This window comes from Macaca thibetana, chromosome 10, assembly GCF_024542745.1.
Source record: "Macaca thibetana thibetana isolate TM-01 chromosome 10, ASM2454274v1, whole genome shotgun sequence".
In the NCBI taxonomy this organism is placed as follows: domain Eukaryota; kingdom Metazoa; phylum Chordata; class Mammalia; order Primates; family Cercopithecidae; genus Macaca; species Macaca thibetana.
In genome coordinates, this window is record NC_065587.1 from 21335819 (window position 1) to 21354081 (window position 18263).

At 49.7% G+C, this 18263-nt stretch overlaps 2 protein-coding genes across 4 annotated transcripts in view; both read left to right on the forward strand.

Moving 5' to 3' along the window:
* NIPSNAP1 (nipsnap homolog 1) overlaps positions 1 to 14072 on the forward strand; it is a 173113-nt gene extending 159041 nt beyond the window's left edge. The window contains exons 6-11 of the mRNA XM_050806838.1: positions 7270 to 7340; positions 7486 to 7626; positions 7934 to 7965; positions 8267 to 8361; positions 10168 to 10251; positions 13495 to 14072. Coding sequence (XP_050662795.1) covers positions 7270 to 7340; positions 7486 to 7626; positions 7934 to 7965; positions 8267 to 8361; positions 10168 to 10251; positions 13495 to 13559 — 488 coding nt within the window. The 3' untranslated portion in view covers positions 13560 to 14072. The remainder of the gene's footprint in view (positions 1 to 7269; positions 7341 to 7485; positions 7627 to 7933; positions 7966 to 8266; positions 8362 to 10167; positions 10252 to 13494) is intronic.
* A 1833-nt stretch (positions 14073 to 15905) lies between these two features.
* Positions 15906 to 18263, forward strand: part of THOC5 (THO complex subunit 5) — a 40686-nt gene continuing 38328 nt past the window's right edge. For 2 of the 3 annotated variants that reach the window (XM_050806801.1, XM_050806803.1), the window contains exon 1: positions 15906 to 15958. The gene's annotated coding sequence lies outside the window, so the exon portion shown is untranslated. Of the gene's footprint in view, positions 15959 to 17280; positions 17397 to 18263 lie in introns of all 3 variants that reach the window. The other variant, XM_050806802.1, reaches the window with a different exon arrangement.

Sequence of the window (18263 nt, forward strand, 5' to 3'; positions counted from 1 at the left end):
CCCGGCTAAGTTTTTGTATTTTTTTTAGTAGAGACGGGGTTTCACCGTGTCAGCCAGGATGGTCTCGATCTCCTGACCTCGTGATCTGCCCGTCTCGGCCTCCCAAAGTGCTGGGATTACAGGCTTGAGCCACCGCGCCCGGCCAGCTATTTATTTATTTATTTATTTATTTTGAGATGGACTCTTGCTCTGTACTGTCGCCCAAGCTGGAGTACAGTGGCGCAATCTTGGCTCACTGCAACCTCAAGTTGTTCTTGAACCTCAAGGGTTCAAGTGATTCTCCTGTCTCAGCCTCCTGAATAGCTGAGATTACAGGCACATGTCACCACACCCAGCTAATTTTTGTATTTTTTTTTTTTTTTTTTTTTTGAGACAGAGTCTTGCTCTGTCGCCCAGGCTGGAGTGCAGTGGCCGGATCTCAGCTCACTGCAAGCTCCGCCTCCCGGGTTCCCGCCATTCTCCTGCCTCAGCCTCCGGAGTAGCTGGGACTACAGGCGCCCCCACCACCTTGCCTGGCTAGTTTTTTGTATTTTTTAGTAGAGACGGGGTTTCACCGTGTTAGCCAGGATGGTCTCGATCTCCTGACCTCGTGATCCGCCCGTCTCGGCCTCCCAAAGTGCTGGGATTACAGGCTTGAGCCACCGCGCCCGGCCTTTTTTTTTTTTTTTTGAGACGGAGTCTTGCTCTGTCGCCCAGGCTGGAGTGCAGTGGCGTGATCTTGGCTTACTGCAAGCTCCACCTCCCAGGTTCATGCCATTCTCCTGCCTCAGCCTCCCGAGTACCTGGGACTACAGGCGCCTACCACCACGACCGGCTAATTTTTTTGTATTTTTAGTAGAGACGAGGTTTTACCATGTTGGTCAGGCTGGTCTCGAACTCCTGACTTTGTGATCCTCCCGCCTCAGCCTCCCAAAGTGCTGGGATTACAGGTGTCAGCCACTGCGCCTGGCCTATTTATTTATTTTTTTGAGACAGCGTCTCACTCTGGTTGCCCAGGCTGGAGTGCCGTGGTGTAATCACAGCTCACTGTAGCCTTGACCACCCAGGCTCAGATGATTCTCTCACCTCAGCCTCCCAAGTAGCTGGAACTACAGGTGTGCGCCACCACAGCCAGCTAATTTTTTGTATTTTTAGTAGAGACAGGGTTTCGCTATGTTGCCCAGGCTGGTGTTGAACTCCTGGACTCAAGCAATCCATCAGCCTTGGCCTCCTGGACTACTGGGATTACAGGTGTGAGCCACTGCGCCCTGGCCTCACATGTAGCTGTTGAAATTTATATTAGTTAAAATTACATAAAAGTTAAAATTCAATGTGTGCCAAGGTGCTCACCTGTAGTCCTAGCTACTTGGGAGGCTGAGGTGGGAGGATTGCTTGAGCCCAGGAGTTCAAGGCTGTGATTCAATACCATCACACCTGTGAATAGCCACTGCACTCCAGCCTGGGCAACACAGTGAGACCCTGTCTCTAAAAGAGAAAAAATTCAGTACTGAGTATGGTGGCTTATGCTTATAATCCCAGCAGTTTAGGAGGCTGAGGTGGGAGGAACACTTGAGGCCAGGAGTTTGAAACCAGCCTGGGCAACATAATGAGACTTTGCTTCTACTATATATATATATATTTAAAAAAAAAAGAAGAAAATATTTTTAAAAAGGAAAATTTCAGTTTCTTAGTCATACTAGCTACATTTCAAATGCTTACTCACACACACGGGGCTCATGCAGAAAGTACTTTTGGACAGTACTGGTTTAGACTGTCTGCATAGCACAACTATAACAGATGGTCCTCTAAACTTCCCTTGAATTCTCCCAACCATGAAGAGCTCACTTGTAAGCCAACCTATTTCATCCTTTGACGGCCCCGATAATCATGTGTCTTTGAAAATAATCTGTGACCTACAGATAGATAGGTGTATCTCCTTAATCAATTATTTGGTTTTAGTAACAGACATTAAAATATTATTTCTGTTTTATTTTTATTATTTCTATTTAGAAACAGGGTCTCGCTATATTGCCCAAGCCGGACTTGAACTTCTGGGCTCAAGCAATCCTCCTGAGTAGCTGGGACTATAGGCATATGCTATCGTGCCCGGCTAGACACTGATATGTGGCTAAGGGAATAAGACAAAAGCAAATTGCCTTCAGTTTCAGCCACTACAGCTTTCCCATTTTAAGCTTGACTTGATCAGCTCCAGCAGTATTCCTTGAATTCTCTTAAGCATTTGCTAGTTGTGAAATGAACTTTGAGGGATGGGATCCTGACTTTTTCTTTTTTTTCTTTTTTGAGACCGAGTCTCACTCTGTTGCCCAGGCTGGAGTGCAGTGGCGTGATCTCAGCTCACTGCAACCTCCACCTCCTGGATTCAAGCAAGTTCTTGTGCCTCAGCCTCCTGAGTAGCTGGGACTACAGGCATGAACCACTATGCCTGGCTAATTTTTGTATTTTTAGTAGAGATAGGGTTTCACCATTTTGGCCAGGCTGGTCTTGAGCTCCTGGCCACAGGTGATCGACCCGCCTCAGCCTCCCAAAGTGCTGGGATTACAGGTGTAAGCCACTGCCCCTGGGCCTATTTTTATTTTTTTTATTTTTCTGTTTGGGACAGGCTCTCGCTCTGTCACCCAGTTTGGAGTGCAGTGGCATGATCATAGCTCACTGCAACCTCGAACTCCTGGGCTCAGGCGATCCTCTCACCTCAACTTCTCGAGTAACTGGGACTGCAGACATGCACCACCATGCCTGGGCTAGTTGTTTTGTTTTTTGTTTGTTTGTTTTGTAGAGGTGAGGTCTTGCTATGTTGCCCAGGCTGGTCTCAAACTCCTGAGCTCAAGTGCTCCTCTCCCTCCTCAACCTCCCAGAGTGTTGGGATTACAGATCTGAGCCACTGCATCTGGCTGATCCTGACTTTTTTTTTTTTTTTTTTTTTTTTTTTTTGAGACGGAGTCTCGCTCTGCCGCCCAGGCTGGAGTGCAGTGGCCGGATCTCAGCTCACTGCAAGCTCCGCCTCCCGGGTTCACGCCATTCTCCTGCCTCAGCCTCCCGAGTAGTTGGGACTACAGGCGCCCGCCACCTCGCCCGGCTAGTTTTTTGTATTTTTTAGTAGAGACGGGGTTTCACCGTGTTAGCCAGGATGGTCTCGATCTCCTGACCTCGTGATCCGCCCGTCTCGGCCTCCCAAAGTGCTGGGATTACAGGCTTGAGCCACCGCGCCCGGCCGATCCTGACTTTTTAAAGCATACCCAACATTTTTTGTACCTTGAAGTTCAGTCCCTCACATAGAGTCAGCCGAATCATGTTGAGCTGTACCCTGGGAGTAGGGTTCAGGAATCTACATTTTAATAAACTTGTAAGAACCATTGATCCATCTACTACAGGGAGCACCGTAATTGTTAGACAATTCCTTCTTCTTGGCTGGGTGCGGTGGCTCATGCCTGTATCCCAGCACTTTGGGAGGCTGAGGCGAGTGAATCACCTGAGATCAGGCGTTCAAGACCAGCCTGGCTAACATGGTGAAACCCTGTCTCTACTAAAAATACAAAAATTGGCCAGGTGTGGTGGCTCACGCCTGTAATCCCAGCACTTTGGGAGGCTGAGGCAGGCGGATCACAAGGTCAGGAGATTGAGACCATCCTGCCTGACACAGTGAAACCCCGTCTCTACTAAAAATACAAAAAATTAGCCGGGTGTGGTGGCGGGCGCCTGTAGTCCCAGCTACTCGGGAGGCTGAGGCAGGAGATTGGCTTGAACCTGGGAGGTGGAGCTTGCAGTGAGCCGAGATCGTGCCACTGTACTCCAGCCGGGGCAACAGAGTGAGACTCTGTCTCAAAAAAAAACAAAAACAAAAACAAAACAAAACAAAAATACAAAAATTAGCTGGGTGTGGTGGCACGCGCCTGTAATCTCAGCTACCTAGGAGGCGTAGACAGGACAATCTCTTGAACCCAGGAGGTGGAGGTTGCAGTGAGCTGAGATCGCGTCACTGCACTCCAGCCTGGGCAAAAGAGAAAAAGAAAGAAAATTCCTTCTTCTTGCCAGTGATATTGTCCTTGTAACTTTTCTCCGTTAATCCATTTTCCACAGGTCAGCATTCCTGGTTTTGGTAGATTTCCATCCATACAGTACTTTTGCCATTTCCTTTCAGAAAGAGGCCTTTAAACCATAGGGTCAGGCCATTTTGCAGATGGGAAAATCAAGGCACAGATGGAATCAAAAAGCAGGTGAAGGTCAGGCTGGGGATGGGGATGGGAAGTTAACAAAGTCTGAGCTTCCAGACCGATGGCAGCCAGACGCCCTTAGCTTTAGTCTGCCCGTGTGATCCTCTGGGGACCTTCTTCCGCTGATTCGCCCAGCCATGCTCACAGGATGGCAAAACTGTTTCCTTTCTTCTCCTCCACAATTAATTAGGTTTCTTTGTTATTGGGAGTTAATTAGTTTCCCCGGGCGGCCAACATACCACAAACTGGGTGGCTTAAAATAACAGAGGTTTATCCTGTCACAGTTATGGAGGCCGGAAGTCACAAATCAAGGTGTTGACAGGGCAGGGCTGTCCTTCTTCCTAAGGCCTTAGGGGAGAACCCTTCCTTGCCTCTTCCAGTTTCTGGGGATTGCTGGAAACTCTTAGTGTTTCTTGGCTTGTAGACTTGTCATTCTAATCTCTGCCTCCCTCGTCATATACTGTTCTCTCCGTGTGTCTCTGTCTTCACACAGTGTTCTCCTGTGTCCAGATCTCCCACTTCTTTTTTTTTTTTTTTTTTTTTTTTTTTTTTTTTTTTTTTTTTTGAGACGGAGTCTCGCTCTGTCGCCCAGCCCAGGCTGGAGTGCAGTGGCGCGATCTCGGCTCACTGCAAGCTCCGCCTCCCGGGTTCACGCCATTCTCCTGCCTCAGCCTCCCGAGTAGCTGGGACTACAGGCGCCCACAACCGCGCCCGGCTAATTTTTTGTATTTTTAGTAGAGACGGGGTTTCACCGTGGTCTCGATCTCCTGACCTTGTGATCCGCCCGCCTCGGCCTCCCAAAGTGCTGGGATTACAGGCGTGAGCCCCCACGCCCGGCCTCTCCCACTTCTTATAAGGACACCAGTCACTGGACTCAGGGTCCACCCAGTATAATCTCATCTTAGGTTGATTATACCTACAGACACCTATTTCCAAATAAGGTCACGTTCTGAGGTTTTGGGTGGACATAAATTTTTAGGGGACATTGTTCAATTCAGTGCAGATAATATGATTTTTTAAAATTAATTAATTAATTTATTTATTTTTTGAGATGGAGTCTTGCTCTGTCACCCAGGCTGGTGCAGTGACCCGATCTTGGCTCACTGCAAGCTCCACCTCGCGTGTTCACGCCATTCTCCTGCCTCAGCCTCCCCAGCAGCTGGGACTACAGGTGCCCGCCACCGCGCCCGGCTTATTTTTTGTATTTTTAGTAGAGACAGGGTTTCACCATGTTAGCCAGGATGGTCTCGATCTCCTGACCTAATGATCCACCCGCCTCGACCTCCCAAAGCGTTGGGATTACAGGCATGAGCTACTGCACCCAGCTCCTAATTTTTGTATTTTCAGTAGAGACAGGGTTTCACTATGTTGGCCAGGGTGGTCTTGAACTCCTAACCTCAAGTGATCTGCCTGCCTTGGCCTCCCAAAGTGCTTATGGGCGTGAGTCACTGCGCCTAGCCAATAATAGGATTTTTATAAATTCTTTTTTTTTTTTTTGAGACAGAGTCTCGCTCTGTCATCCAGGCTAGAGTGCAATGGCGCGATCTCGGCTCACTGCAACCTCTGCCTCCCGGATTCAAGTGATTGTCCTACCTCAGCCTCCTGAATCGCTGGGACTACCAGCACATGCCACTATGCCCAGCTAATTTTTTTGTATTTTTAGTAGAGATGGGGTTTCACCATGTTAGCCAGGATGGTCTTGATCTCCTGACCTCGTGATCCGCCCTCCTCAGCTTCCCAAAGTGCTGGGATTTCAGGCGTGAGCCACCGCGCCGGCCTAGGATTTTTATAAATTCTAACAGTACAAAGAGTTTTCCATGCAAAGTAAGCATCCCTCCTGCCTAAGGCCTCACAGGCCTCCATGCTGTGTCACAGGGGCATCTACTGTCAATGTCTTTTTTTTTTTTTGAGATGGAGTCTCGCTCTGTCGCCCAGGCTGGAGTGCAGTGGCCAGATCTCTGCTCACTGCAAGCTCCGCCTCCCGGGTTTATGCCATTCTCCTGCCTCAGCCTTCCGAGTAGCTGGGACTACAGGCGCCCGCCACCTCGCCCGGCTAGTTTTTTGTATTTTTTAGTAGAGACGGGGTTTCACCATGTTAGCCAGGATGGTCTCGATCTCCTGACCTCGTGGTCCGCCCGTCTCGGCCTCCCAAAGTGCTGGGATTACAGGCTTGAGCCACCGCACCTGGCCCAATCTCTTTTTTTTTTGAGACGGAGTTTCGCTCTTGTTGCCCAGGCTGGAGTGCAGTGGCGTGGTTTTGGCTCCCCGCCACCTCTGCCTCCTAGGTTCAAGGGATTCTCCTGCCTCAGCCTCCCAAGTAGCTGGGATTACAGGCATGCACCACCACACCCGGCTAATTTTATATTTTTAGTAGAGACGGGGTTTCTCCATGTTGGTCAGGCTGGTCTCAAACTCCTGACCTCAGGTGATCCAGCTGCCCAGGCCTCCCAAAATGCTGGGATTACAGGTGTGAGCCACTGCCCCGGTCTACTTTTAATCTCTTAAATCGCCATTAAGAGGTGATGCATAAATTAGCATCTCTGGATGTCCTTGCCCCCTCAACACATGAGGTAGCATACCACACAAGCTCTTCTGTTCCTTGGTTCCTTTTTTCAATTCACTGTCTTGGAATGCTCCATATCAGCCCATCAGTTCTCCCCTGTCCTTTTGTCCAGTTGCTCCTCCAAGGTCTGGTGGTCTTCCTTATGCATGCCACTGCTTCCAGGGTACAGGACACATCTGATGTTGTTGCTATTTAAGGAAGGTGGGGTGGGAATATTATTCCCATTTTCAAGATGAGAACATTGAGGCCTAGAGCCATCCAAGGCTACTGGGCAGAGCTGGAGCTCAAATCCAGGTCTCCTAGACTTGTGTCTGGGATCATCCTCTCCCCAGCATGGTCTTCCACCAAGGCAGAGGGAACTCAGAGGGTCTTGCTGCTACAGGGAACCAGACTACCTGCCTCTCCCATCCCCACCACATATATACTTAGCCAACCTTGGGGAGGTCATCTGCTGGGGGTCCCAGCAGCCCACTGACCTATACCTCTCACCCCCAACAGTGCACCTGTGGCGATTCTCAGGCGGCTACCCAGCCCTCATGGACTGCATGAACAAGCTCAAAAACAATAAGGTATGTTAGTGGCCACTCAGCACACCTCTCTGGATGTTGGATGCAGCCCAGCCCTGTGCTGGGGTCTCCTCTGCCACCCCATGAGGCACACTGTCAGGATGGAGGACACTTCCTGGTAGCCGTGCCTTTACCACCATGCCCACAGGAGTACCTGGAGTTCCGAAGGGAGCGAAGCCAGATGCTGCTGTCCAGGAGAAACCAGTTGCTCCTCGAGTTCAGCTTCTGGAATGAGCCACAGCCCAGATTGGGTCCCAACATCTATGAGCTGAGGACATACAAGCTCAAGGTGCCTCCCTCCGACCGACCCCCTCCTGCCCCCCAACTTCCCTGCTGCAATGCTGCTTTCAGCTGTCCCAACACCTAGACTGGGGCTTCTGGCTTCTCCCTCCCTATGGGCTCAGAGCAGAGTTGTGTACACATGTGTGCAAACATGCATACCAGGGCCTGAGTGAGTCAGGGCCTGCAAATGAGGCCAAATGGCTGTTGGAGCTTAGGAGGCGGGGAGACAGGGTAGTTTCCCTTCCTTGCCTGGCTGCAATGCTATGAATCTGAGGTGGGGGCTCATTCCCATCATCCCTTTGGTTCTCTTTCAGCCAGGAACCATGATCGAGTGGGGGAACAACTGGTAAGTGGCAGCACCAGGACTGGGGTTGTGGGGGTACCCTGCTCACCTGCCCCACCAAGGCCCCTGGTGGGCCACCTTTTCCAGGGCCATATCACAGGGAACTCAGTACCCTCTGCCCCTCATGGATCTGGGAGAAGGATCCAACCAGGAGGTGAGGATCTCCTAGAAGATTGTGAGCCCTCCGTTGGTAGAACACCCCGCCATCAGCACTTTCCCTCCTGTGGGATGTGGCCAAGAAATCAGCCTCAGTACCCTCTGCACCAGCCCTGGCTTCTGCCCCATATTATTCTGCCTTCTCCAGGGCTCGGGCCATCAAGTACCGGCAGGAGAACCAGGAGGCAGTGGGCGGCTTCTTCTCACAGATAGGAGAGCTCTACGTGGTGCACCATCTCTGGGGTAGGTTGAAGACCTTCCAGGAGCCTTTTGTTAGTTCTCTTTCTCTGTCATCATTCTCTGTAGCCAATGGGGTTGCATTAGTGTCCTCAGAGAACTTAATGTTCTAGCAGGAGACACTATCTTAGATGTAAAGTCACAAAAAGATCAATTTCAGATTATTACAAATAATATTTATAGAAAACAGGCAAGGAGGCCAGGTGCAGTGGCTCGTGCATGTAATCACAACACTTTGGGAGGCCGAGGTGGGCGGATCACAAGGTCAAGAGATTGAGACCATCCTGGCCAATATGGTGAAAACCCATCTATACTAAAAATACAAAAATTAGCTGGGCATGGTGGCGCACGCCTGTAGTCCCACATACTTGGGAGGCTGAGGTAGGAGAATCACTTGAACCCAGGAGGTGGAGGTTGCAGTGAGCCGAGATCATGCCATTGCACTCCAGCCTGGCAACAAAGCGAGACTCTGTCTCAAAAAAAAAAAAAAAAAAAAAAAAAAAAAAGGCAAGGAGAGATGATGGTGAAAAACACAGGGGATCTACATTGGTCTACATAGACAAAGAATGCCTCTCTGAGGGAGTAAAATGTAAGCTGAGGGGTAAAATGTAAGCTGAGAGCTGCAGGATGAGAAGGAGCCTGCTGTGAATTGCTAGGCAAAACCATTCCAAGTAGACAGAGCAGCACGTGCAAAGGCCCTGTGGTGGGAAAGGCCTTCGGGGTTTTGAGGTATGGCAAGGAGGCCAGTGTGGAGTGAGTAAGGAAGAATGTGGGGAGATGGATCAGGAGAGGGGGAATGAGTTGGGATTTATTGTAAATGCAATGAGAGACTGTTTCAAATAGCAGTGACATGACCTGATTTTTGTTCTAGTATGATTTCTCTGGCTGCTGGCTGCTTTGTTAAGGGTGCTTGGTAGGGGAGCAAGAGAGAAAGCAGAGCTTTAGGAGGCCATTACTCTAGTTCAGGCAGGAGGGGATGGGGCAGTGGGATGCTGAGAAGTCCACAGATTCGTTAGTCTAGAGGTGGAACCAACAGGATTTGTGGATGAATTGCCTGTGTGGGGCAAGAGAAGGAGAAGGGCATTCCAGAAGAGCTCCCAGGTTCGTGCTTGACCTGCTGTGTGTTGTTTACTGAGTCTGGGAGGTCTAGGGAAGGAGCAAGTCAGTGGGGTCAGGAACGTAATCTTGGCCCTTGGAATTCTTTCTTTTTTTTTTTTTTTTTTTTTGAGACTGAGTCTCACTCTGTCACCTAGGCTGGAGTGCAGTGGTGCAATCTCAGCTCACGGCAACCTCCACCTCCCAAGTTCAAATGATTCTCGTGCCTCACGCTCCTGAGTAGCTGGGATTACAGGCATGCAGTACCATGCCCGGCTAATTTTTGTATTTTTAGTACAGACAGAGTTTTGCCATGTTGGCCAGACTGGCCTTGAACTCCTGGCCTCAAGCAGTCCACCAGCCTTGGCCTCCCAAAGTGCTGGGATTACAGGCGTGAGCCACCACACCCAGCCAGAAGTGTTACATTAAAAATGCTGACACACGAAAGTAGAGATGTCAAGTAGGCAGTAGATGGATATAGGAGTCTGGAGTGCTTGGGAGTGTTTGCGACTAGAAATATAAATGTAGGCAATATTAACATATGTACTGATTGGATGGATTATTAAAGCAGATAGTGTTTGCTAACAGTCCGAGGGAGACATCTAGGGAGGAGGAGACAGCAGGGCAGGGTTTGGGGGGCAGTGGGAAGAGGGCCCTGTGCTGGGTAAGGGATCCGATCCTCTGTGCCTGAGAAATGAGTCTGTGCCTTTCTCACAGCCTATAAAGACCTGCAGTCTCGGGAGGAGACTCGAAACGCTGCCTGGAGGAAGAGAGGCTGGGATGAAAATGTCTACTATACAGGTGAGTGAAGACTTTGGAGGTCTTCTGCTGAGAAGGATGGAATCCCCTCTGCAAGGAGATCTAGCCTTTCTTGATTACCTCCAGTGATGGGGAACTCACTTTTAAGACAGTGAGTTAGTGGGTTTCTATCCGAGTGGCACACTCCATAGGATACCAGCAGGCCTAGGTGAGTGCTCTAGGGGATGATAACACAGCCAGGGCCACACCTCTGCCTAGGAGATGTGGATTAGCGAACGCCCATTGTGACCTTGGGCATGGTTCTTCACCTCGCTGAGGCTGTTCCCTCGTCTATAAGATGGTAATGGTGATAGTGCTTCCATCAGAGGGCTGTGAGGGAAGATTCTACAAACTGTTACTTTTTATTTTATTTTATTTATTTTTGAGACAGAGTCTCACTCTGTCACCCATGTGGAGTGCAGTGGTGTGATCTTGGCTCACTGTAACCTCCGCCTCCCAGGTTCAAGCCATTCTCCTGCTTCAGCCTCCCAAGTAGCTGGGATTACAGGCATGTGCCACCATGTCTAGCTAATTTTGTATTTTTAGTAGTGACAGGGTTTTACCATGTTGGCCAAGCTGGTCTTGAACTCCTGACCTCAGGTGATCCGCCTGCCTCAGCCTCCCAAAGTGCTGTGATTACAGGCATGAGCCACCACACCCGGCCCACAAACTCATTTATGAAAAGTGCTTTCCCCAGTGTTTGTTACAAAGGAAGCATGCAGGAAATGTTTTTGAACAAGGTTTTTGTTTTTGTAGAGACACAATCTTACTATGTCGCCCAGGCTGGTCTCAAACTCCTAGGCTAAGCAGTCCTCCCACCTCAGCCTTCCAAAGTGCTGGAATTATAGACATGAGCTACTGTGCCCAGGTTCAAACAAGTTTTTTGCTCAAGGTATTTGCCACTTTGCTAGGAACCCTGAAACCACCTAGAGTCAGTGGGTGTTAATTGAGCTCTCACTGTGTGCTGGGAACTGTGGTAGGTAGGTGGTTGAGGGGCCCATAAATGAACAAGAGCTGTTCTTGCCACTGAGGAGCTTACAGTGATCACTTACCAAGTGGTATGAGGGAGAATATGTCTGCTGAAGGAGGTAGCAGGAGCCTTGCTATTCAGTGTGGTCCCAGCTGGGTATGGTGCCTCACAACTGAAATCCCAGCACATTGGGAGGCCGAGGCAAGAGGATCACTTGAGGCCAGTAGTTTAAGACCAGCCTGGGCAACACAGGGAGACCCCATCTCTACAAAACATTTTTTAAAAATTAGCAGGACATGATGGTTCCCACCTGTAGTCCCAGCTACTTGGAAGGCTGAGGTGGGAGGATCACTTGAGCCCAGGAGTTTGAGGCTACAGTGAGCCATGATTGTGGCATTGCACTCCAGCCTGGGCAACAGTGAGACCCTATGTCAAAAATAAAAAATAATAAGAAAAAAACCAACAGTGAGACCCTATGTCAAAAATAAAAAATAAAAAAATAAAAAACAGGACAGGCACACTGGCTTACACCTGTAATCCCAGCACCATGTAAGGTCGAGGTGCGTGGATCAGTTGAGGCCAGGAGTTGGAGACTAGTCTGGGCAACATGGTGAAACCCCGTCTCTAGGCCGGGCGCGGTGGCTCAAGCCTGTAATCCCAGCACTTTGGGAGGCCGAGACGGGCGGATCATGAGGTCAGGAGATCGAGACCATCCTGGCTGACACGGTGAAACCCCGTCTCTACTAAAAAATACAAAAAACTAGCCGGGCGAGGTGGCGGGTGCCTGTAGTCCCAGATACTCGGGAGGCTGAGGCAGGAGAATGGCGTGAACCCGGGATGTGGAGCTTGCAGTGAGCCGAGATCTGGCCACTGCACTCCAGCCTGGGCGGCAGAGCGAGACTCCGTCTCAAAAAAAAAAAAAAAAAAATACAAAAATTAGCCAGGCGTGGTAACTCAAGCCTGTAATCCCGGCTACTCCGGAGGCTGAGGCGCAAGAATCGCTTGAACCCAGGAGGTGGAGGTCGCATTGAGCCGAGAACCTGCCACTGCACTCTAGCCTGGAAGACAGAGTGAGACCCTGTCTCAAAAAAAAAAACCAAAAATTAAAAAACAAAACAAAATCAAGTGTGGTCCCAACTGACAATATTGGCATCCCCTGGGAGCTTGTTAAGAATGACAAATCTCGGCCGGGTGCAGTGGCTCACGCCTGCATCCCAGCACTTTGGGAGGCCAACGCAGGCAGATCACCTAAGGTCAGGAGTTCTACACCAGCCTGACCAACATGGAAAAACCCCGTCTCTACTAAAAATACAAAATTAGCTGGGCATGGTGGCACATGCCTGCAATCCCAGCTACTTGGGAGGCTGAGGCAGGAGAATCGTTTGAACCTGGAAGGCGGAGGTTGCAGTGAGCCGAGGTAGTGCCATTACACTCCAGCCTGGCAACAAGGGTGAAATTCCGTCTCAAACAAACAAAGAAGAATGATAAATCTCAGCCTTCCTGCAACCTACCGAATCAGAATCTGCACGTTAACAAGAACTGCCAAGTGATTTGTATGCACATTAAAGTTTGAAAAGCTCTGAGCTGGAGGAGAGTCTAACCTCCTGGATGACCTTGAGCTGACCTTCTCTAGGCTGCACCCTCCCCATCTATAAAACAAGGCAGTTGGGCTAAATCAGTGTTTTTCTTTTTTCTTTTTTTTTGAGATGGGGTTTCACGCTCATTGCCCAGGCTGGACTGCAATGGCCTGATCTTGGCTCACAGCAACCTCTGACTCTCAGGTTCAAGCGATTCTTCTGCCTCAGCCTCCCCAGTAGCTGGGATTACAGGCATGTGCCACTACGCCTGGCTAATTTTGTATTTTTAGTAGAGAGAGGGTTTCTCCATGTTGGTCAGGCTGGTCTCGAACTCCTGACCTCAGGTGATCCGCCTGTCTCGGCCTCCCTAAGTGCTGGGATTATAGGCATGAGCCACCATGCCTGGCCAACAGATAACTATTAAAATTTAAGAAAATGTTACTCTCATCACCACTAAAGTCCTATCTTATCCCATAATTTGAGGGATCTGGTGCTCTTCATGGGCCCTTTCAGGAGGGCAATAGGACATTCCTGTCACAGCATCTGGGACCTCCTTCTGCCCACTCAATAGGACATTCCTGTCGCAGCATCTGGGACCTCCTTCTGCCCACTCAAAGGCCAGCATGTTTGGGTGGGGCCAGGGAAGGTTGTTGGCTTGCTTGAGCCCCCTGTGTGACCTCTGCCTTTCTCTCTCCTCAGTCCCCCTGGTGCGACACATGGAGTCTAGGATCATGATCCCCTTGAAGATCTCGCCTCTCCAGTGATGCTGCCTACACCTCCACCTCCTTCCCCTTCTCCCTCAGGCAACCCCGATAGACAGTGGCACTCCCGGTCCTGCTATCTTGGTTTTGTCTTGGCTCTGGGAGGACTCTGAGGGGCAGTGCTCAACTCAGACAAGGGGGAACTGAAGGCTGACAAGTTCTGAGGATTACAGCTCTGCCCAGGCCCTTTCCACTTTCCCTGCCTATCTCCTTCCCCCTGCTAGAAGTAGTTTCTAATTTCCCTGAATGAAGGATAGCGATCTTTTAGGCCTTCTTATATGTTCTAGAATTCCTCATCTCAAGGCCACAAGTCCCCAGTTATCACCCTTGGAAATCCTCCGTTTAGCTTAGTTGCACAAAAGGTAACATGTCCAGTGGCTAGAGGTGGGGTGGGAAGACAGGACCCCAGGCCAGGCCCTAAGGAATTCCCTGGTCTCCACTGGGCCACCCACTTGCTGGACAGTCTGAGCCAAGTCCCTCCTGTTGGAGAAAAGCCTGGAACTGCCAAAAACAAAAACCTCATCACCATGGTCAGGAGGAGGTCCAGACATCCCACCCAGATAGGCTGGGGAAAGGGATGGAAGCCAGGAAAGATTTAGGGGCAGGAGACAGACACGTAACAGGAACTCAGAAGGTAGAACTTAGAATTCAGAACTTGGGTTTCAATTGTAGAATTTGGAATCTGGAATACAGAATTGGGAAGAAGAACAGAGATGACAGAAGACCATTTGAAGAGAGGTTCCTAATACTAGACAGATGGAGAGTGGCTTGGCTGTTTCCCCCTACATATTGGGGTTGAAAACTTAAATGTGTAGTTCCAGTCCTTCTATGCAGAAAGTCTCTCCTGCCCTCCCTCCTTCCTGCAGGCAAATGTACCACCTAGGGCCTGTTCCCTCACCCTGTATTCTGTGTCAATACCACCTAGGGCCTGTTCCCTCACCCTGTATTCTGTGTCAATACCACCTAGGGCCTGTTCCCTCACCCTGTATTCTGTGTCAATACCACCTAGGGCCTGTTCCCTCACCCTGTATTCTGTCTCCCCTGATTGACATTCTGTCAGCCCAACCCTCATTCTGCAGGGCCACCTGGTGTGTGGAGGGGGGGTCAGTGACTTGGCGGGGTCTCCTCAGTGACCCCCATACCTCATCATGAACCCTTGGGTAGCTTGATTCTGCCTCCCATCCAGGAAAACTTGTGCTGGAGTTGCTGATGGAACCAATTAAATATTTACTATAAATCGCAGTGTCCTTTCTTCATCTGCAAGGAACTTTAGCAGGTGCCTGAGGCAGGGCACAGTAGAGCTGGTGGGCTTAGTCCCACATGGCAGATCTACCCTCCTGGAGGGTACTGTGTTCTTGAACTATTCTCAACAGTCAGTACTGGCTGGGCACAGTGGCTCACGCCTATAATCCCAGCACTTTGGGAGTCCGAGGTGGACAGATCACTTGAGTGAGGTCAGGAGTTCAAGACCAGCCTGGGCAACATGGTGAAACCCTGTCTCTACTAAAAATACAAAAATTAGCTGGGCATGGTGGTGCATGCCTGTAATCCCAGCTACTTGGGAGGCTGAGGCAGGAGAATCGTTTAAACCCTGGAGTCAGAGGTTGCAGTGAGCAGAGACTGCGCCACTGCACTCCAGCCTGGGCGACAGAGCAAAACTCTGTCTCAAAAACAACAACAACAACAACAACAAAAAAACCATTATTTTCCTTCTTGCTCCAGGGAAGAAGGAACTGGCCCTGTACAACCAGGGATTCAGGACACGAGTTACTAGCTCCGGATAAGTAGGATTTACCCGAAAAAATCGACCCTATTTGTACAGTTCATGCCAGGGGGTAGGAAACACTTGAAGCTTTCAAATACTGCATTAGAAGCTTTCAAATATTGCGTTAGACTTGTGACTGTCTGTCCTGGGCAAGTCAGGTCTAAAATGGAGAAACTGGTGACGCACTCCTCAAAAAGCCAAGTGTAAAATGAGGTTAATGCCCTCCCTGACTTGTTGCCTTCACTTGTGTGGCATATTGTGGTGAAAATAATAATTAAGCAGCAACGTTATGGATGCAAATCCTTTAGGGCCCAAATCTTTCCGGCCGCTGCCAAGTTCTTTCGTGTTATCTTGGACATAACACAACATTAATTCAACTACTTGGCGGAGCGCCCACTAGTTGCTGGGCACTGCCTTAGGCCCTGGGACAGGGAACAAAGAACAGGTCTCTTTGTTCTTTACAGCCTCACCACGCCTCCACCTCCCTCGGGGGCCTCCGCACTCAGCTTCCGGCCTCCACGCCTCGCTTCCGATCGGCCGCCCTTTCCTCACTTCCGCTTCTCTATGGTGCGCGAGCCGCCTTTGCTCCACCTCCGGAAGTGGCTTGCTCCCGGTTCCAGGTTCGCGGACCTGTGAGGTGAGGAGGGGAGTAGGGCAGCGGGGCTGGGATATGGGGCGGGGCCGGGCACTCCGGGACTGAGGTGCTGATCGCCCAAAGGGCGCCCCTGGGCTGGGGTCTGACCCGGATTCTCCTCCCTCACTACCGGCAGTCCCCGGCCCCTCGGCGCTGCGCTGTTATCTCATCCGAAAAGTGTTCGCTGCAGCATCCTCAGGCTTCACGTTGCAGCCTCTTGGTCGTGAAAATGTAGCCTGATGGGGGGGGTGATGGTGGTGATGGTAACAGCTCACATATAATGTGCTTTTCTGTGTGCCAGGCACTCTACTGTGTTGCCAAAGTCAGGATTTCTCACACTTAAGCCTTTCAGGTCCCGTCTTTGTAGGCTTTGCCAGATCAACTTACCGCCTGTACTACCGTTTACTAAAAATTTTTAATCCAGTCCAAAAATTTTTTTTTTTGCAACGGGGTCCCTGTTGTCAAGACTGAGCGATCATAGCTCACTGCAGCCTGGAACTTGTGGGTTCAAGCCATCCTCCCACCCCAGCCTCCAGAGTAGCTTGGGACCACAGGTGTGCGTCACCACACTAGGCTAATTTTTAAATTTTTTCTGAAAATGGGGTCTCGCTCTGTTTCCCACTCTGGTCTTGAACTCCTGGGCTCAAGCGATTCTTTCGCCTCTGCTTGCCTTGGTTTCCCAAAGTGTTGGGATTACAGGTGTGAGCCCAGTCACTTTTTTTGCTGTTGTTGTTGAGACTGAATCTCGCTCTGTCTCCCAGGCTGGGGTGAAGTGGCGGCGATCTCGGCTTGTTGCAACCTCTGCCTCCCGGGTTCAGGTGGTTCTCCTACCTTAGCCTCCTGAGTAGCTGAGCTTACAGGCGCACACCTCCACACCCGGCTAATTTTTGTATTCTTGGTAGAGACGGGGTTTCACCATTTTGGCCAGGCTGGTCTTGAACTCCTGACCTCAGGTAATCCACCTGCCTCAGCCTCCCAAAGTGCTGGGATTACAGGCGTGAGCCACTGCGCCCAGCCAAGTCACTTTTGAAACTAAAAATTTACTTTGAGAGAAAACTTGAAATCTCTCCACCAGAAATGGAAAGCTGCTTTCACTTGTTTTATGTATAAGGTAAAAATTAATATAGTTAATATAATGAAAATAGATCACTGTTAACAAATTCTGGCTAGATTTTGTTGTTTAAGGCTGTGGGATAGAGTTCTTTTGTTACAAAGGAACACTGGTATTCATAGATGTTAAAGACAAACTAGGGAACTTAGATGTTCTCCTTGAAGCAATCAGAAGTTTCAAAAAAGAATTGAAAAGGGATTAACTTTCTCCTTAGGTGTTCAGCATTATTTAAGATCACCTATGCATCATCTGAAGCCACAATCCCAGGTCATCTTCATCACCTTCCCCAGTGGAATGCCTCCTGTGTTAAAGCCCACAACAACCCCTGTGGTAGGGACTGTTATTCTCATTTGATTTGTGAGGAATCAGACCCAGAGAAAAGTGAAGTGACTTGTCCGGGGACTCATAGCCGTGAAAGAGTAGAACGGACATTCCAGTTCAGGGCTCTCTGACTTTTACCATGACAAACTATTGGCTGCCTCAAGTCAGAGAGGTGGAAGCTTCAGTGAGTATGATTGTGCCACTGCACTCCAGCTTGGGTGACAGACCAAGATAGATTAAGGTAAAGGGGACAGTGCTGCCCACCTCAGGAGGCTGTGGTGAGGCAACAAGGGAGGATGCTTTGTGACCCTAGAGCCCCATGAAATGTAGGTTCTATACTTTAAATTCTAGGATCAACCTGGGAGTCGATGGCATCACTAGATGAGATGCTGGCAGGACTAGGAGGCGTAACAGTGTAGTTAAGAGCACCAGTATGGCATTGATTGGATAGATCCAGATTTTAGCATAGTAGTCATGTGACCTTGGGCAAGTAATTCCCGTTGCAAGCCTCAGTTTTGTCTTCTGTAAAATGGTGGTAGTTCTTATCTGAAAAGTTTGTTATAAGGAGCAAATGAGAACTTACCCATACAGTGCTTGGATCAAGGCCCAGCACACAGTGATCACAGTAGTAGTGGGAGTGCGTTTAAATGCCAGACTGAGGAGTTTGGATACTAATTTATGGAGCACTCTGCAAGGCTCAGGGGGAAGAAGATAGAGCTCACAATCTACATGGGAAGACAGGTGAACGATTCACAGAGATAAATTCCGTAACAGTGTACCCAAAGTAGCCAAAAGAGTGCTTTGGGGAGACCTGACAGGCTTCCTAGAGCAGATGAGCTTGCTTAGTCTTGGATATAGGGAGGAAGAGCTTTGCAA